This window comes from Papaver somniferum, chromosome 9 (genome assembly GCF_003573695.1).
Source record: "Papaver somniferum cultivar HN1 chromosome 9, ASM357369v1, whole genome shotgun sequence".
Classification (NCBI taxonomy): Eukaryota; Viridiplantae; Streptophyta; class Magnoliopsida; order Ranunculales; family Papaveraceae; genus Papaver; species Papaver somniferum.
The window spans coordinates 30,949,164-30,969,118 of record NC_039366.1 but is presented as its reverse complement, the minus strand read 5'-3'; the positions used below and the strand labels follow the sequence as shown (position 1 = coordinate 30,969,118).

General features: G+C 36.1%; 2 protein-coding genes across 2 annotated transcripts; one reads left to right on the top strand and one right to left on the bottom strand.

The window, feature by feature from the left end:
* Positions 1–4,313: 4,313 nt before the first annotated feature.
* Positions 4,314–11,611, top strand: LOC113310665 (EVI5-like protein). The gene is made up of 18 exons (XM_026559405.1): positions 4,314–4,473; positions 5,598–5,667; positions 5,765–6,355; positions 6,453–6,626; positions 6,735–6,848; positions 7,103–7,161; positions 7,382–7,448; positions 7,596–7,647; positions 7,925–8,017; positions 8,107–8,190; positions 8,284–8,633; positions 9,150–9,211; positions 9,473–9,542; positions 9,780–9,860; positions 9,991–10,092; positions 10,174–10,298; positions 10,541–10,662; positions 10,981–11,611. The coding sequence occupies exons 1-17, from the start codon at positions 4,424–4,426 to the stop codon at positions 10,629–10,631; spliced, it is 2,235 nt and encodes a 744-aa protein (XP_026415190.1). The 5' UTR covers positions 4,314–4,423; the 3' UTR covers positions 10,632–10,662; positions 10,981–11,611.
* Positions 11,612–12,540: 929 nt separating this feature from the next.
* LOC113309912 (probable serine/threonine-protein kinase PBL7) lies at positions 12,541–15,958 on the bottom strand. Its single transcript, XM_026558431.1, has 5 exons — positions 15,736–15,958; positions 14,774–14,967; positions 14,469–14,658; positions 13,983–14,374; positions 12,541–13,455 (listed from the first exon to the last, which is right to left on the bottom strand). Exons 1-5 carry the CDS (start codon positions 15,821–15,823, stop codon positions 13,132–13,134), a joined length of 1,188 nt encoding a protein of 395 aa, XP_026414216.1. The 5' UTR covers positions 15,824–15,958; the 3' UTR covers positions 12,541–13,131.
* Positions 15,959–19,955: the final 3,997 nt, after the last annotated feature.

The following is a 19,955-nucleotide window of genomic DNA, read 5'->3' as shown; positions in this document are numbered from 1 at the left end:
GTTTTCTGCAAGCATTGTCTCGTAATAGGATATGAACTAGGAGAATGTAAAAATATAATTGGAGACTCCTCGCTGGCTCTTGACAAGACAGTTGATCCAAAAAAGAAACTAGTTTATATTCCTAAACCACATCAATTACCAGCAAGTGTTAAATTTGTTGATCATACAAAACTACCAACACATACGTGGAAAGATGTTAACTTCCTGCAGAAAATAATTGTTGTAACAATGATGAGACAACAACGTCGATGACAATTGATGAGCAATAAATAATTATCAACAATTTTCAGGTAACCTCTAATGTTATTGATACGATTTCACTCGTTCCTAATAATTTAAATACCATGATCTCTCCTATCTATCTGAGAAGTGAAACTACAGTTAGAGTGGGTACATTCAATGTCAGCAGTGCTCAACTTGCTTTTGTTGAACAATGACACTCCAAGCAGTTAATTAAGTCACACACGAATTAGCAACAAAGATCACTAAAAAAATATCTCCTATACTAGTCCTGGTAGTATTGTTGTTAATTCTATGATTCCGGAATCTTGGAAAGTACCTCGCTAGGAAAATTTGGCTAAGAAGGAAAGTGATGTCTATTTACAAAAAGCAAGAAACAACGGTAGGATCTCTTTTCAAAAGTTAAACATGCATGGTTGCTAATGCTGATACATAGATTTAGTATGACAACCATGTATGCAAATGATAATGAATACAATGATTATCCAACATTTTCATCATCACCGATACGTGAGAACATGGTGGCAAAAGATACTACTTTTTCTCGATCGGATGGTTTTCAGCCTATTTTGCGTAAGAAAAAACAAAAAACGTCGAATTTACTTAAAAGCTCCTGTAATGAATTTTCGGATGAAATCTTTTACTTGAGCTTGTTCATGTATAGGTAAATACACATTTACCCTTTACTTTAATTTAAATTAAAACTAACCTAATAACTATATGAATCTAATCATATACATCTAATCTAAATGAATATATTAACTAAAATCAAAATCAGAAACAAAACACAAGAGGGGAATCGAACTTTTTTAGTTTTGAAAAAAATTTTATTCTCCTCTTCTTCTCTCTTTCCTTGACGTTCCTCGTTCGATTGAAAAACCAATCAATCTTTTTAATTGGTTCTTTGATTGGGAAAATTGAGTAGAAATATCAAAATATGGTTTAAATGGAAATTAAAGTGGCATGTTCGGTTACAAAACTAGTTTTTTAAAAACTAGTTTTGTAACCGAACATTCTGAAACCAAGAACACGAAGAACACTTCGGTTATCACGAATTTAATTTTTCGTAACCGAACTCCGAGTTCGGTTGGTTCGCAAAAAATAATTTTAACCGAACTCCTCATTGAAAACCAGTATATTGTGTTTGGTTGGTTAGGTTAATTGGAATTTTTTTTCCTTTAACCGAACACTTGTATTCGAACAACAAATGCTGAGTTCGGCTGGTTCGCAAATTTTTTTTTGCTAACCGAACCCTTCTATGAAAATTAATATGTTGAGTTCGGTTAGTTCGCCAAAAAAAAGTTTTCTAACCGAACTTCACTCTAATATTGAGTTCGGTTCAGTCGAAATTATTGTTGTAAACCGAACATTACTCTGTATACTCTGGAATAAAAGTTCGGTTACCTGTCCCGGAACACGTTAACCGAACTCATCAAAACCTCCATTAAAAGCGAGTTCGGCTACCTGTTTATTTTAGATTTATTAACCGAACTACATTTGCAGAAAGTTCGGTTACATGTTCTTCATAGAATATAACCGAACTATGTTGACCTAGTTGAAATTTTTTCTTACGATTTTCATTTTGAATATATTTTAGGCCATTTATAACAACATTAAATAAGTTAAAAGCATACCTCAATACCAAAATGATGTTTTTTCTCCATATTCACTGATCTAAAAAAAAAAATCTACATCTTCTTATTCTTCTACTACTTTAATCACTCAATAATTCTACTTCCTTTTTTTTAAAAAAATGATCTATTAATTTAACCTTAATCAATGGTTAATTATACTAATCACTACACAAAAATAATCAAGAGGGTAGTTTTGGTATTAAAATAAATATATGGATAAGGGGTGTCCTCATACTACTTCAAATAACTTGCCCAAAAATAAAATGATGGTCCCCTCAAAAAAAAAAAGAGTGGTGCCCAAAAAACGGTTCCTAGGTTTTGGGTAAATGCATTTTTTGGCTCATGAAAACCCTAACTCCATTAGCCGCCTCCTGCTCAGATTGGCTCCTTTGGAACAGATCTGAGCAGCTATGTTCTTCATACGCCATCAACCATCCTCTAGTATCGCTTATTAGGTCTAGTTTGTATTTAATTTTTATTTCAGCTGTAACCTATTTCCATTTTAGTTGCAACTTTTTAGTTTCTTCTTTGCTAGTGTGTGTTGGTCTGGTTCTGTGGAATTTTGGGTTTCCTTTGTATGGATCTATGATTGTTGATGCAGGTGTGTTATGTGGTATATCGAAAAAATATCAGATCAAGGTTTATCACCATTATCAGCTATGGCCTCCATTCAAGTCACAGTAACAGCAATGTTTCCGGCAAGGTTTCTTTGTAATCTGGTATTACTTAGATCAGTTTTTAGATGTAATTTTCATTTTCTCACTGTTTTAGATGATAATTGTTGTAACCCATGTTGTTCATGATGAAACTTATGGGTCCTTTTCTTTTGGAAGTGTGTTCCATCAGGCCTTGATTAAAAATGTTCTTATTTTGAGCTGTGAATCATGCATCATCGATTCAAGTTCTCCCGTAAAGACGGGTGCTGCTAGTTTACTGTTACGTTCTGCTACTGGATTACTGTTACGTTCTAATGGTCCGATAGAGATTCTGTTTAAGGGATTCTGGATACGTGATTCGGGTGACAGGATTCGATATGGAAATTACTTAGTGCTAAGCCTTGTTTTTTTTCGGATTCTTATTGTAACATCCGGGGTTTCCCTATTTATCTATTAAAGAAAAGGCTCATGAATAAGTTGAGCCACCAACAAGCACAATCCAGATCACGAGGCAGCGGTAAATTTCGAGAAACATTTCTAGTTTAGCATTTTGGTGGCGGACTCAATTTTGGCTCGCGTTTCAATTACGCGATTTATTTAGAAACAAGGCAGAATTTGAGTGACCTACAAATTATAAGTTGCCAAAAGAATTTGGCGACTAGGTTTTGAGTCCTTCTGGGGTTTGATGATCCCTCAGTTTTTTCTTTTTCTTCGACAAGCTACCAATGGAAACAAAAGCCAATCAATCAGCAACATCTTAGACCTTTACATCACATTAGAAAACAAATGATACACAATTAGGTTGGTTGGTAATATCTATCGACATTTTAAGGAGTCCGGCATCAATCATTATATAGAAACATGAAAGGATCCAAGCGGAGGTTGGAGGGGAGTGGATGCGAAACGTGATCTACACCGACAGTAAGATGAAATGGAAAGAAGAATTCAGCACAACCAACTCCCACCTACACATAACAAAGTAACAAACCTTTTTACATGTTTTCTTTTGAGCTCACGAGTCACCACCACCACTGTAATCCTCAAGCTTCATTTACATATTGGATTATGGCATTACAACGAACAGTTTTCAATCATGGACCACAATAACTCATAAATAGTGAAGTTTTTAAAATGAAGGGGACGTGTTAAAGCTAATAGACAAAAACATCAATGTCCTCAATTTAATCTACTGGCATTGTCTCGCATTCAAATTGATTAACAGGCTAGCAGCGCCGCAGTAAAATATGCATGCTCAAACATTTACATTACACCCACAGTAAGATGTTTACGCTAGTATACCATCCAAATCTGAACAGACGGAGTTAATCATACTTGGATTCCAAAAATTAGAAGCAAAATATGGTTGTAATTACCACCCACCAATAAAACTAAACAACTTTCTTAGCAAATTCCAAACAAAATCAACTCCCCTTTGATTACGTATTCTTGGTGTCAAATTTCCACATATTTACCTAACTCCTACGCAAATCAAATCAAATACTAAAAAAAAAAGACCCGAATCCATATACTCCCTAGATTCAGTACATCCCAGGATCTAACCTTGGTCTCCCTGATAAGATACTACTCTAGCTTACTTCTTAAACTACATTCACTTAGGTGTCTCAATCCCAGTAGCTTCTTTCTCACTGCATCAAATCTTCTGATCTGATCAGAGCAGCCACGTAAGGACATACGTCGGATCCCGTGCTAAGTAGTGATAGAGTATAGAAATTACAAGTGTAGTGGAGATTTATTTATGACGGTAGAGAGAGAAAATCAAGAAAGAAAAATCAGTTGGAGAAATCAAGGTTTGAGTTTAGTAGTACTCTTACATTTGAAGAAAACTGAAATCAATCTTCTCATCTTTGTCTGAGAGTAATAATCAAAAAGAAAATGAAGGAGAAGAAGAAGAATCTAGCTTTTCACCCCATTGAGCACAAGAGGTAACTAAAAATTTACTCATTCTCCGTGTGTTTTGTTCAAGAACACTCGAGATGGTTAAAGATATCTTAATTTTGGGTTTTGTTTTTCTTTCTTATCTGGTTTGATTTGAAGTAGCTTTTGTGTTGATTCTTGTTGTTGGAGTTGAAATTGTGTTCATCTTAACTGGAAATTAGTACTGTATTTGTTTGATTATTGCTTTCTTCTTCTTTTGCTGGGTTTAAAGGTTTCTGGTTTTGAAGAAATTAAGCAGGATTTAAGGGATGTTTCTCTGCTTATCTCAAATTGTATGTTTTAGTTTGGTTTCTGTTTTAGGTGAAAACTTTAGGTTTCTAGGAATTTGGAACTACATTGAGTATTAGAGGTAACACTCCTCCTATCCTGAGGTTTGGCTGTTATTTGAATGTGTCAATTACCAAAAAATGCCTTTTGTGTATCGGCATCTGCATGTTGTTGTAGCTCTTGTATTGTCGTCTACTGCCTGAAAAATGTGGATGAGTAGTAATGTTGAGTAGCTCAATGAGTTGTATTTGGAATTTGAGCAATCACGGAGGCATTGTGGACTGTTGAATGCTGTTGAGAATGGAATTGAATAACATGTTGTTAAGATTCTAGAGTAGCTGTGTGTTAACATGAACAAGACATCATCATCTTGTTCTCGGCATGATCTTTGGGGTAGTTACATGTTTTAACATTTAGGTTTCTAGGAATTTGGAACTAGATTGAGCATTAGAGGTAACGTCCTTGTTATCCTGAGGTTTGATTGTTATTTGGATGTGTCAATTATCAGATATTCCTTTTGTGTATCGTAGCTCTTGTATGTCAGTTACCTCCTTGAAAAATTTAGACATTACTGAAAAACGGGTTGTAGGTTGTGGTGTATTTTGAATTTGAGCAATTACGGATGCAATGTCGAGAGCTGTTGAGAGTGGAACTGGAAACATGTTGTTAGGATTCCGGAGTATTGTGTAGCAAGACATCACCAATTTTGTTCTCGGCATGAATTTTGGGGTAGTTGCGTGTTTTAACTTTTTAAGCGATTCAGTTGGAATGTAGTTACGGAGAATGATGGAAATTTGGGGTGCATTTTGATTTTAAATACTTACATACATGTTTCTGTGAGCAGGGATACTTATGGATTTGTAGTGAGACCTCAACATTTGAAGAGATATCAAGAGTATGCTAATATCTTCAAGGTATATATTTATGAAATTTAAGGTTTTTTTTTCCGGTCAGTGGAAACAAAGATTTATATTACGGCTGTCGTCTTAAGGGATATTCTTCGTGATGCAGGAGGAAGAAGAGGAGAGATCAGACAGATGGAATAACTTCTTGGAGAGGCAGGCATTTTCTGCACAGCTACACTTAAATGGCTTATCAAAAGATGGAGATAACACCACATCTGGTGCCGAAGCTTCAGAGTGGGAATCGACAACTTTGTTGGACAAGGTTGTGGAAGAAGATGACACGAGAAGTGGGTCAAGGTCTGGTTTAGATGGTTTCAACTCAGAGACAAGTATCCCAGAAAAGGAAGTGATGCCGCAACCAATTAAGAATGTAAAGACTCATAAAATACAAATATGGGGTGAAATTAGACCATCTCTTGGTACCATTGAGCAAATGATGAGTGTTCGTGTTATGAAAAGCAAGAAAACATTAAAAAGTGAGCAGGACGCAAAAACCACAAATCAAGTTGGTTTGACTGAAGATGATTCTGAAGATGAGTTCTATGACTTAGAGAGATCGGACTCAATCCAAGATGCCAACTTCAGTGATACTACCAGTGTTTCAAGTGATGGAATTTCTCCGGAACCTTGCTTGCCTTGGAAAGAGGAATTGGAGTCACTAGTTAGAGGAGGAGTACCAATGGCTCTTAGGGGAGAGGTATGATGGCTGATCTCAAGTTTGTTATTGCCACTCTTTGAGCTAACATCTAGAATGGATATCTAAGTTTGAGGTACCTTTCTATTTGCAATTACAGCTTTGGCAAGCCTTTGTGGGTGCTAGGGTACGTCGAGTGGGGAAATATTACCAAGATTTGATAGCTACAGGTTCTCATACCAGTAATAACAAAGAGCATGGTACATCCTTGTCTAAGACAAGTAGATTGAGCACAGAATGCACACCTGAGCTATGGAAGGGGCAGATTGAGAAGGTGACTGGATGCGTTATCAGAAAACTTCAAATTCCAACCTCGTTAAATCGTAGCAGTTGGTTTCTTACAACTGGAATCGTGTACCTGACTTTAAGATTTCTTTTGTAGGATCTGCCTCGAACCTTTCCAGGTCATCCCGCTTTGGATGAGGATGGTAGAAATGCGTTGAGGCGTTTACTCACAGCATATGCTCGGCATAACCCCTCTGTAGGGTACTGCCAGGTATTTTTGTTTAAAAAAGTTAATCTGCTTTAGTTCTCAAATTTATCATTTTGTTGAAATTATTAAGGTGTTACCAAATTTATCTCCCAAACACTAATTAAGGTCTTTTAGCTGGAGACAAGTTTATATGACTGTAAATGTTGAACTATCTTTCCTCTAGGTTCTACAAAGTTTGTCTATTGAATATAGGTGAAGTCCTATTCCAATATTCATAACCCACTTCTTCTAAGTTCTTATTCTTGACTTGTGTACAGGCCATGAACTTCTTTGCTGGGTTATTATTGCTATTAATGCCTGAGGAAAATGCATTTTGGTGAGTCCAAAGTTTTCGTGGTAATTATCCCTATTTACCAATGGATTGGATGAAGGTTAAATTAAGATAAACTTGCGTGGAAGTATAAAATTGTAACAGGAGGCAAAGATATGGGGATGACGTTAGCCCTTAGACTTCTTTGAGTTGGTGCTGACATGTTTTATCTACCACTATGTAGAGCCACTCCCCTGATTTATTATTTCTGTCAATATTCTTTCAGGACTTTGATGGCTATCATTGATGACTATTTCGATGGCTACTATTCCGAGGAAATGACAGAATCTCAGGTAACACTAGTTTCACCTTTCTTATTCCTAAGCTAGTGATGTTTTGGCGTTGCTATTAGAAGTGCAGTACCTGCTTAACTTAGGGACAGCCAACCAATCACGTTTAAGGGTTTAAGACTTAGTTGTTTAAGTTGTTATGTTTTTCAGGTAGACCAACTTGTCTTTGAGGAGCTGATGCGTGAAAGGCTTCCCACATTGGGTTTGTCTTTGTTAAATCCTACTTAACTGTTTATCTTTATTAGTGGCTTTAGTTATATCATGGGCAAATCCTTGGACGTTCTTCATGTTCTGCATAGTAGCATCACTTTTAACTGAACCTAATAAACGCCACTAATGTTAAGGGTGAATGCTTAAGCAGCTCTCTAGATGTTCCAGCTACCCAGCAAAAAGTGCAACAGCTAAATTTAGTGTAATCATATTAAGCTTATTTAAACTCAACTGAGCAATTTCTAATTCAATCCATGTTTCTGGTGCAGCCAATCATCTCGATTACCTGGGAGTACAGGTGCCATGGTTCACAGGACCCTGGTTCCTGTCCATTTTTGTGAATATGCTTCCTTGGGAAAGTGGTTAGATTTTATCCTTTATCCTTCATCCTTTATGATATGACTTTGGCATAAGACCGAAGTGCGCGACTGATTGGTTTCGTTGAATTTAGTGTTTCGAGTCTGGGATGTCCTTCTTTTTGAAGGTAACCGTGTTATGCTATTTCGGACCGCACTTGCATTGATGGAATTATATGGTAAGCTTTTTTCTCATGTGTTTGAAACGTCATATAGGCATGCTTGTATCTTTTTAATTGACAACACGAACTTAGTTCACTAATTTCTTGTAGGACCTGCATTAGTTACAACAAAAGATGCTGGAGATGCTGTTACTTTGATGCAATCCCTTACTTCTTCAACATTCGATAGTAGTCAACTTGTATTAACTGCATCCATGGGTTACCAAGCTGTCAATGAAGCTAGATTGCAGGAGTTGAGAGACAAACATCGTCCATCAGTAATAGCATCCATAGAGGAAAGAGTAAAAGGGCTTCGCGGTACAAGAATACTAAAGACAAATGTAACAGAAGGACTAAATGAAATGCAAATGAATGGAAATGTCCCTGTTTTGGATTATGGCCTCCTAAATTGCCTAACAGGGAGTGTGGGTGTACGTCCTGCTCCCAATCTTCACGAGGAGGTAAGCATTCCTTAATTGAGAATCATTTTCTTCTCTAATGTCAAAGGGCAGTAGTTTTGCAAGAAGGTACCCCTGCAAATCATTAAGTCTTCATAACTTCGTGATTGCTGGAGTGTTATTCTGGATTAATGTCATGATTCGAGTTCTAGCACAAATTTAATTTCTCTGGGTGCTGGTTGACTTAGCATGGTTCACAAATTAAGAAACTTTCAAGTTTAAGTATCAAAGCCGGTGTCACTGTAGTACAGTGGTAAAGTTACTGGGTGATGACACCAGTAACCTGAGTTCGGAACTCGCCAGCACCAAATTCTTTACCGAACAAAAAAAAAAGGTTTAGTATCAAAAAAGTACTAAAAACCTTTTAGCGGGTCTTTAATGGAAATGTCATGCAAACGAGTCAAGTGCGGCTTTACTACAGTACTGCAATTTCTTTATTTAGTAGCTAGTGTAAAACTGTTAAGGACGCTTAGTTAAAACTGAAAAGGAACAGTTGGACTAATGATAATTTATGTACAGGGTGCATCTTTGAAAGTTCAGATCAGTAAAGTGTTGGAGGAGAAAAATTCGGCTATCATCAGGTTGGTATATTTGAGCTGCATATCATGTCACCATTGTGCTCCTATAAGATTCATAATCCTATCTTTATTATTTCCAACAACATGTAGTATCATTAGCTACTTGTTAAGATAAGGTGTAGTTCCAGTTCGCCAAAAAAAAATTCTTTTAGTCGGATAGTTATGTTCTAATGGAGCTGATGGTTTTGAGAAAATACTTAACTATATCGTTTCTTTCTAGAAGACCTGTGGTATTAAGATGGTGTAGTTCTTGTTCTTTGGCAGAGCTGAAGAGCTAGAGACAGCACTAGTTGAGATGGTCAAGCAGGATAACAGACGTCAATTAAATTCAAAGGTACATCAGAAAGTGGAGTTAATTTACAAGGATTGAATTTTCAGACTCTTCTTTGCTTCGATTCTTACCTTAAAATGAGAAAAGTATTCTAACATGTCCTTACTGCTTAGGTCTACTGTCTGCTAAAAATGCAAAGAAGTTTTACCTGTTGAAAAAGTAAATAATGTTACTTCATTCAAACTCGGAACGGTATCTTTCTTATAACATCTAAACATTTTTTTTTCTTTGAAATTGCAGGTTCAGATGTTGGAGCAAGAGCTAGATCAACTGCGAAAGGAAGTCGCGTACAGGCAAGAACAAGAAGAAACCATGATTCAGGTCTCATATTCACCTCCAAGTTCTATATTTTTATTTTTTTCGAGAAGTCTTATTAGATTTTCGCCGCCAAGTTTATGGACGTAGTATCTGCATTGCTTTAGTGTATTTAATGGAACCACTATTACTGTAGGTCCTGATGCGAGTAGAACTTGAACAAAGGGAAACAGAAGATGCTCGTATATTGGCTGAGCAAGACTTGGCTGCTCAAAAAGATTACACTCACGAGCTTCAGGTTTCTTCTCTTCTTCAGCAATATTTTTTTCCAATTTATGCAAGTTTTAAATATCCTTATAGACCAGATGCATATATGCAGGAGAAATACGAAGAGACTATGAGATTGATTGATCAGATGGAGAAGAGGGTGGTTATGGCAGAGTCGATGCTGGAGGCTACATTACAGTACCAATCTGGTCAAGCTAAGGGGCTAAATTCACCAAGGTATCATATTTGTCCCTATCTCAAATCTAATATCGACAACTCAGACACTCCTCAGGTCATGTTGTTTTCCTATCAGTCTAATTAGGTAAATGCTTAGATAACACTTGGATAACTAATAAATTACATCTGTTCACTAATCAAGTCCGACTAGACAACAAACATGCCATGTATTATACAATGTACTTGCAATTCTGATATGTGCAGAGATTAGAATTGAATTTGATGAAAACTGTTATCTTTAGATCTTCACTTGTGGAATCTTCATCGGCACAAGTAAACCAGGAGAAGGCCCGTGATATACCACCTAGAAAATTCAGCTTGCTCTCCACGTAATTCAGACACGAAAAGACACGAAAAGAACGAGGTGAGGCTTTGGATTTCTACAATTACATCATTGCACCCCAACTCTGCATAAAACACCCTTAAACTTAAGCATTAGTGAAGTGCCATTTACAAAAGCTAGGAGGGCATCTTATTTTCCGATTCATTGGTTTATACTAGGGTTTAAAAGATGTGGTGTAAGTTTTTTGGCACACTTCAGTTGTCGTCATACGCGAGGTCGTCCATAATACAGTTAGGACAAGACTTCCACATTCCATTCTCAGTAGTTCTCGGATCAGGAACATTTTACTTGTTTAGCATTCATAACAATATCTCTATGATTTATCCTGTGCTGCAACAGGGGAAACCAATTACTGCCAAGAAACACGAATGATTCGTAATTTTTTCTAATATGGAACCATGAAACCATAAGGCATGGCGGATACAGCTCAAGACAGCCAAAAGATAGAAAGCAATCACTGCATTGTGATTACTGCGTCGATGTGAGCATTCAAATGATAAGATTAAGAAAGGAAACGGAAACAATCACTGCACTGTGATTAGTTTGTCGATATGAGCATATAAATGATTGATTCTTATCTACTACTACATGATTGATGAAAAAGAAGCTCAGATCCCCATATATGCACCAACCAAACCTAGACCTCATGTTCTGAAGTAGGTATATATATATAGGTACAGGGGTCATTCCCAATGTACAAAATATGTTTGTTTTTTTTCTTCTTTTTCTGTATCAGTACCAAATATATTAGTACTTGCATGGATCTAGTCTTCTTGTCTGTAACTTGTTATACAAGATTAATGTACATGCACATGGCAATCCATTTCTTTTGCATAATAAACAAAGAAGTAGGTGAAGAAGAAGAAGATGTAGAAGAATAAAACAAGCTTAAAATACAAAGATAAGGTACAATAACCATAGATGAATGTATGATCTATCTGTTTTTCTGTAATATAAATAAACTTGTTATGTTTGTTCATGTCTATTGTTTTGTATTCCAAATTTGCTTTCCTGGTTTAGGTGAATGTTTGTTTTAGGTAGATTATTCAATATTCATCAGTATCAACAATTATAAATTTTGAAAAAATCATTCATGATTTCTCACTAAAAATAGAAGTAATAAATGCTCTGCAAATTATTGCATAGTATTATATGCATTGAGACAAGAAGCTTGGTCTCCTAATATCACACAAGACATGTTCAGTCACTGTTCACTATCAAGCCCTCATAACTTATCTTCTCTTTTCTCCATTCTCTATCAAAATGAGAAAATTTAGTCCAAAGTAATCAGTACATTTTTCTAGCAATTCCGTAAAATCGTTGGGTGTTGATATTCATATCCCATTTTGGTGAAAGGTGGTGGATGTTGAAGTCCAGAACTGGTGGCGAAATCCTCAGATAGATGTTGAAGTGCAGTCTAGTGGTGGTGAAACCCCATTTACTGCCTATTGCGGCCAACAGGTCTATGATTGCAACTCCCACTGTCACTTTTCACATATTTACTGCCTAGCTAGCAATACTATTTGAAAAGAGAATAGAAGGACCATTTAATGATATCAATCTCATCATCTTAAGGTAACAGACACTGTTCACATAACAAGGCAGTAGAGTATTCTGGGGATGCCTTTTCGTACAACTTTTTGATGAGGAAGTCAATACCTACTAGTCTAAATGGTGGCCTTTTCAAATATGTACGTCTAAGTTATCAACATCCAGCAACCTTTGCAAACCCTTAATAAATAAATATCCTAGAGACTGACAGAGACCAGTGTTCATCCTCCATAGTCCCAATTCTGGTGTTTTTAATGAAGCCCTGACCTACGCTTGAAAAAGAACATCTCTTTAATGCTTGAGAAAAATGAATATCAAATTCCATTGAACAGAAGGTAGTAATATGACTGACCCAGAGATAGAAACACTTGTATAAAGAGATAAAATCCTGAATCCATACAGCAATAATATGATATATACATAAGGCAACAACATCAATGCCTAGAAAAAATCCGAGAGAAAGTAGATACAATGAGGCCAAAACGCACCGGTGGAGAACCAGGAAACAAGACATGTGCAGAGAAAAGGAAATAAGAATACATGGGGTCAAATTACAAGAGGATTGATGTAACGTACCGAATCAACCCCATTACAAGAAATCCTTCACTTGTTCCTGCAAAACTTGCAATGAGCATAATCTCATGGTTCTGGAATCTTTAAGTTCAGGATAGTCCCTACTCTTCGCTTTAGTTGACAGACTGATATCCACCATTTGCACAACAACTATGACACATGGAATGTCTTTAACTGTTTTGGTGAACTCGACTGTGGTGTAACTATTATCTAATAATTTTGATTCCAAAAATTGCATCGATAAAAGATGATTACAAATGTGGGCAATAAAAAATAGCACTTTTCAAAAGGGAAGAAAATATTACGTTTGGGGCCCTTCCAAACTTGGGCCCTGGACAACTGCGCAGCACCAAGGATGGAGGACTGTTAGTTTACCCTTCTGGACTGATCTCTTTCTGACCCACTGGCATTGTTAAGTCTTTTACCGCTGTCGGTTCTTCTTGATCGAGGAGTGGAAGGAGACATGCGAGAATTTTGTACTGGATGGGTTTCAGGATTATAGTCTTGAGAAGCGAGGTAAGTCAAGGCTGTGACGACATCTGCTATTAGAGGTCGCATGGTGGGCTGCTCTTGAACACACATTGCAGCAACTGCAAGTGCTTGGTATAGGCCTCTTGCAGGATACTGGCCTTGAAGCATTGGGTCCGCCATCTGCGAGAATTTCCTACGATCTTTAAACAAGGGTCGTGCCTGCAGGCAAAAGAAAAGGCTTGGGGTCAAAAAACTGTGATAAGAAGCGCAGCAAACTAAATAAGACAGATTTATTGCAGAAAGGTTTTGTGCACCATTCATCAGAGGTTCAAAGTGCATTCAAGTAACAAGGAATATTTCAAAGTAAATAGGCAGAAAAAACTAATAGCCCTACATGAGCTATCAGCTAAACAAAAAAGTAAACAAGGAAAAGGCAGGAAAATAGAAGCACTGAGCAGCAAGTTTTGGATAGTCAACCATGAAAAGTATGTCAATTCAGTGAGCCATTTCCCAAGTCCATTTAGACTCTCAACTACTAATCAGATACAAGAAGTCAAGACCACCATAACATAGTGAGTCTAGCAACATACGCAAGAAATTAGGAAAGAAAAATGAATAGAAACAACTGGTTGAACTACTGTATTTCTCGGTCGATAAACCAGTGATGCTTATGTTATCATGTAAATGTCTGTAGTCCATAAGACAGAGAAGGCGCTAAACGAAATGGGATCAGCATGTAATCTTACCCATGCAACAAGATTATGCTCCCCTGCGGATTTTGAATTGTCTATTGCTTTTCTGCCTGTTAAGATCTCCAACAGTACAACCCCAAAGCTATAAACATCTGATTTCAACGTGAGTTGACCAGTCATTGCATACTCTGGTGCACAATAACCGTATGTGCCCATAACTCTCGTGGACACATGAGTGTTATCCCCAACAGGACCCAGTTTGGCCAACCCAAAATCAGATAGTTTAGGATGGTATCCCTCCCCAAGCAAAATATTTGAGCATTTTAAATCTCGGTATATAACAGGGGGGTTTGCCTTGTCATGCAAATACTCCAATCCTTTAGCTGCACCAGCTGCAATCTTCATTCTTGTGCTCCAGTCAAGTCGTTTCTTGTCAGGTGGAAGGTCTGCAAAACCATTCAAATTAAAAGATAAGTCATGCACCCATAACAGTGAAAAGGGAAAAATATATAAGAAAAAACAAAAAAAATTGGTATTTACCATGTAGATGATCTTCTAAAGATCCTAAAGCCATGAATTCGTAGACTAGAAGTCTTTGATCTCCATCGGCACAATACCCTGTTAGATTGACTAAGTTGGGATGGTGAAGTAGACTTAACATCAAAACCTCAACCAGGAATTCCCTGTTTCCTTGTAATCCATTCCGATCAAGTTGCTTGATAGCAACAACCTGTAGCAAACAAATATTCCGAGTTCACATCATTTCAAATTTAACATACTGTTGAGAATCAATTGACAGCAAGCACAATGGCCACAAAAACCTAACATATCAGAACATGACAAACCTGGTTTGTACTTTCCAATCTCCCTTTATAAACCCTACCAAAACCACCTTCACCAACTAAACAATCTGCCCTGAAATTCTTTGTTGCAGCTGCCAATTCACGGAATGTAAATGTCTGAGCTGCAATGTGATCAGATTCTCCATCCTTTAAACTCTCTTTCTTCGCATCCAGAGCAGCTTTTATCTTTAAATTATCTATAACCAAAAAACAAAATACAATACTTCAAACACCATTTCAATAAAACCAAGAGACAATCACATTAGTCAAATGACAAAATACAATAACTAATACTTAAAACAACATAAAGTCGTAGCTTCTCTCACATGAAGGAAAGAATATTATCAAATAATCCAAATAACAAACAATGATATGAAAAAAAGACAAAAACAGCAGTACTTGAAGGAAAGACTCAAGTTGATCAAATTTTTAAATTCAACAAAACCCAGTTGTGTTCAATTCCACCACCACTACAATATAGTCAATAAGACTTAATCCCCTTCAATTTATGAGAAAAAAAGGTTGGATTTTTACAATTCATGGACAAAATCACATGTTTTCAACCATCTTAGTACCTTACAAAAATCAGTAAACATGCAATTCACACCTTAATTCAATCCCACTCACCCCAAAAAGCAAAACCAAAACCAAAATCATGATAATTCGTCAAATTGGAGAAAAGCAAATAATTGAAATCAGTAAAACGCAATTCAAGCAAAACCCAGAACATATCTCAACAGTAGAAATAAAAAAGATGGGTACTTTGTTGATTACACAAAGTCAGAGAGGTGGGATCATAAGTAAACTACCTAAACCCTAAATGACTACTTAAAGAAAAAGAAAAAACAAACTAAAAATCCAATTTTTTCACATAATCAAAACAAACCCAGATTCATACAAATGCTAAAATTGAATAAGATTCTACTAAGAAGTTGCTGAAAGTTTGCAGAAATTGATTTAAATACCTGTAGACTTAGAGTGGATCTGATCTGTAGGTTGTTTCTTAAGCTTTGGTTTCTTATTTGATTTCCCAGAACAGGGAAACCATCCCATGGCTTCTTCTTTCTGTGCGTGAGTTTTGGAGAGAATCAGAGAAAAACGAAGAAGAAGAAGAAGAAGAAGAAGAAGGAGAAAAAAAAAGTACAGAAGAAATAAGAGAGGAGAAGTCTAGAGTATATAATTCTCTTTCTTTCTTTATCATTTTGTTGTTTTAATATTTAAAAGCATTCAAAGAAAAAATTATTTTTAAACTTTTCAAAAAAGGGTTTCTCTCTGTACTGACCGTTTAGATTTCTGTTCTGCATCTCATGCTTGACATCACAACACGACACGAGTTCTTGGGCCTCATTTTCGTGCACCCATTTTGCACAAAAATGTAACGGTTTTTTTCTTTTAGGAAAGAAAAAGTGTAAGGTTCATAGCTCAGTGGCAGAGCATCTGACTGCAGATCAAAAATGTAAGGTTGTGTTTGACATGAGTTCCATGAAAAAACATCTTTTCCGTCTTTCGATCAAAATTTGTTTTTACGGAATTGTAAAATAAGCATACGGTTTAAAGTATATTTTAAATTTAATTTTATCGAGTTTCATGGAATGCTTATTTCTTGCATCTCTCGGGAGATTGATTGCATGGAATTATTTTCTTTTTCTGTTACCAAACACTACCTAAAGTTATTGCATAATGATGTCGGTGAATTCGAATGTCAAATAAATAGAAAATGAAAATGTGAAATCTTAAAAGAATTTAAGTGGATGGAATTGGAATCCGATTTTTAAAGCATATGTAGTTTGTATGACTTTTCTTTGAGTAACATTTGTTTATTGATGGTAATTATCGGTCTAAGTAGTACATAGTGTACATGGCTCTTTTATGGTGTTAAGAAAGTGATTGTTGTTAGACATGACTCTCAATCTTATTTCATTTCAATTATGTTTAAAGGAAGAGGAGAAAATTTTTATTCAAATAGGCATCGTTATCGACTAGGGTTGGAAATAATTTTAATCGGTCATTACCAAGTTTCATACACAATAACAATGACCTCCTAAACTGACACCTTCCAGCTACATATGTGTGAACGGGCTTATCCTATAACACCTCTCATATGTCCGATGGAAGAACAGAGACACTAAGCTTGCTACGAAGAAAAAGAAAACCTTAAATTAGATAAACTTTTAGTGAATATGTCAGTTATGTACTCTTCAGTAGATAAAAAAGCACCTCCAAGGACTTTGCAGCAACCAATTCTTGAACATAATGAAATGTAGTTTCAATAGGTTTCACTATTATGAAAAATGATATTAGATATGTGAGATAAGTATCCTCAAAGTATCACACTATAAAACTAGAGTTATTGTAGAATGTAACTTAAGCTCTGACAAAAGTGATTGGACTCACACAATCATAGAAGTTGCATCAACTAAAGCACAGTTCTTTCCCTCAGTATTCGATCTAGAATCAATTTTCTGCCTTTTAGAAACACCAAGAAATCAAGTTTGAGCCCAAAAATATATACATACCTAGCAGAGTGAATGGACAGAGTTTACATTAACCTTTTGATAATCCATTACAGATGAAATATAAAGAGAAATAAAGAGTTCATCTCATCACAAATTTCTGACCAATGACAGATGATAGATAGACAATGTAAAGAATATACATGAGACATAGACAATGCATCTTGTAAACTCTTATCTATTATCCCCCGACAAGATGATGGGTGTAGAACGCCTTCGGTTTGTCATGCAAAAAGCCGCAAAAGAAGCCTGAATTTTTCTATTCTTCAGCACTATAGTAATAAACTAAGCTTAAAACATGTCGTTAGAGTATTGCTTAGTTGAATTCACCAAGCATTGGTATGTCAAGATTGGTTTTCATATTTTAGTATCAAAACTCAATTAGAGTCGCTTAATTTAATGTAATAGAGTCAACTTCGTTTAGGTTACACTAGAAAGTCTAGGAATGTTGAGACATACAAGTATTACCTTGAAGACCTGAAGATCGTAAAGACATATCGACTACAATGAAGACATCATCCTTCCACCTGAGGTATAGTGATACTGACTTGACTTGTTTCCATTGTTATCTTTGCTTTCAAGTCGTTTCAGATTAAAAACATAACACGTGGGGTTATATTTAATACTATAGTATTATACTTGGTCATTTTATTATGATCAAAGTGTCAGGGATGAATAATTGATCACGAAGTATAACGTTTATATATCTTTTGAACAATCATAATCAATGTAACTCGTTACTTGATTATGTATTGGATATATGTGCGATTTCATCATAGAAAACTATGTTTAAAAGAAGTACATATACGAAACTTGTTTCGTAATACAAAGGAAATCAATATGCGATTTAGTCCAGTTTTAATTGAAGATCTATTGGATGACCAATTCGAACCTAGGTAAAAAATTTGGTAGAACTTTCCTTGACTTATGTTGAGAGTTATGGTAGAACCGGTATTTACCTAGTTTGGGATATGTTGTAGCACCGATCTTAACTTATATTGAGAGTCTTGGTAGGATCGATCCTTATCTATTTTGGGATACATGGTAGAACCGATCTTAACTATTATTGAGAGTCTTGGTAGAACCGATCCTTACCTATATTGGGATACTTGGAAGGACCGATCCTACCTTTTGTTGGGAGTCATGGTTGAAAATGCGGGGGTTTATCGGAGAAATTAATCTCGAGTCAATTATTTCAATTGTACTCACGATAGAATCAGACAAGATCAGAACACGCAACTACAAAGAGAATAGTTGGGTTTGGCTTCACAATCCCAATGAAGTCTTTGAAGTCGTTAACCTAAAGGGTATCGAAGAGACCTAAGGTTAAAGGAGAATCGACTCTAGTTATGAAACTAGTAACACACACGAGGTGTGGGGATTAGTTTTCCCAATTGCTAGAGTTCTCCTTTATATAGTTTTCAAATCAGGGTTTGCAATCCAAGTAACCTTGGTAACAAAGCATTCAATATTCACCGTTAGATGAAAAACCTTATTCAACCAAGCTAATATGTTTCAACCGTTAGATCGAACTTAGCTTGTTACACACAAATGAAATGTACCCTCATTTAGGTTTATGTAACCTTACCCAAACGTGTACACCATGTTGGTTCACAAATAGTTAACCGAGGTTAGCCATATGATTACTCTCATATCAACCTTATTCATCTCAACCATAACTAGTTCAAGTGACTCAAATGAAACTAGTTAAAGAGTTGTTCAATTGCTATATTTTCATAGAATTATACAAGAACACAATTGAAGCAAAATACGTTTGATTCACTTGAATCAATCATGAACATTATGTCCACGGTTTGCAAAGTATGCATTCCTTATTATATAAATGTTTATGTTCATGTACATAACCGATTTTAGAACTTTAACCTTCGAGTATGCAAACGGGTACGCATACTTGAAATACCCGGACCAAGATTGGGTTTTGCCAGTACGCAAACGGGTAAGCGAACTTACAATCCCAGCAAAAAAACTCGGACATGAACCTGTACGCCAGTACGCAAACGGGTACGCATACTTAGGTTCCCGGATTTCTCAAACCAACCGGTATGCAAACGGGTATGCATACTATGGTTCCCGGACATGGATTACATATGTGCAAGAGTGCACAACATGACAAATCCAATAATGGTTAAGTGTTCTAAACTCTTGTTTCAATCATTAAAACTTTCTTAGAGGATGACAATAGCCGTTTCCACACACTATTAGCATCAAAGCAATTTTCAATTTATTGAAATAATCATAACGAAACCTTCCAAGGCAACACCAAATGATTGTATCACACAAACCATGTAAGATGTTACTCGGAAATTTTCACATGATATAAGATGAACTTGGTCGAAGCGAAAGCTTTCCAACACATATTTCGAGAAATATGTAAGCGAGATAAACTCAGCTCGAAATCTCAAATGTGTATATAGAAAACCATATCGTAATACGACTTATGTCTCAATATAGGAGATAGAGAAGAAATAGACTTTCCAAGTGATAGATGAGTTTAATTCTCCACATACCTTTTGTTGATGAAGTTCCACAAGCTCCCCTTAGTAGTTTTTCGTCTTCAAATGATGAATGCCGTGAAGTTTAAGCTCAACTACACAATCTATGTCCTAGTCTGAGACATTTATAAATAGGCTAGAAATCAAGACTTATAATTT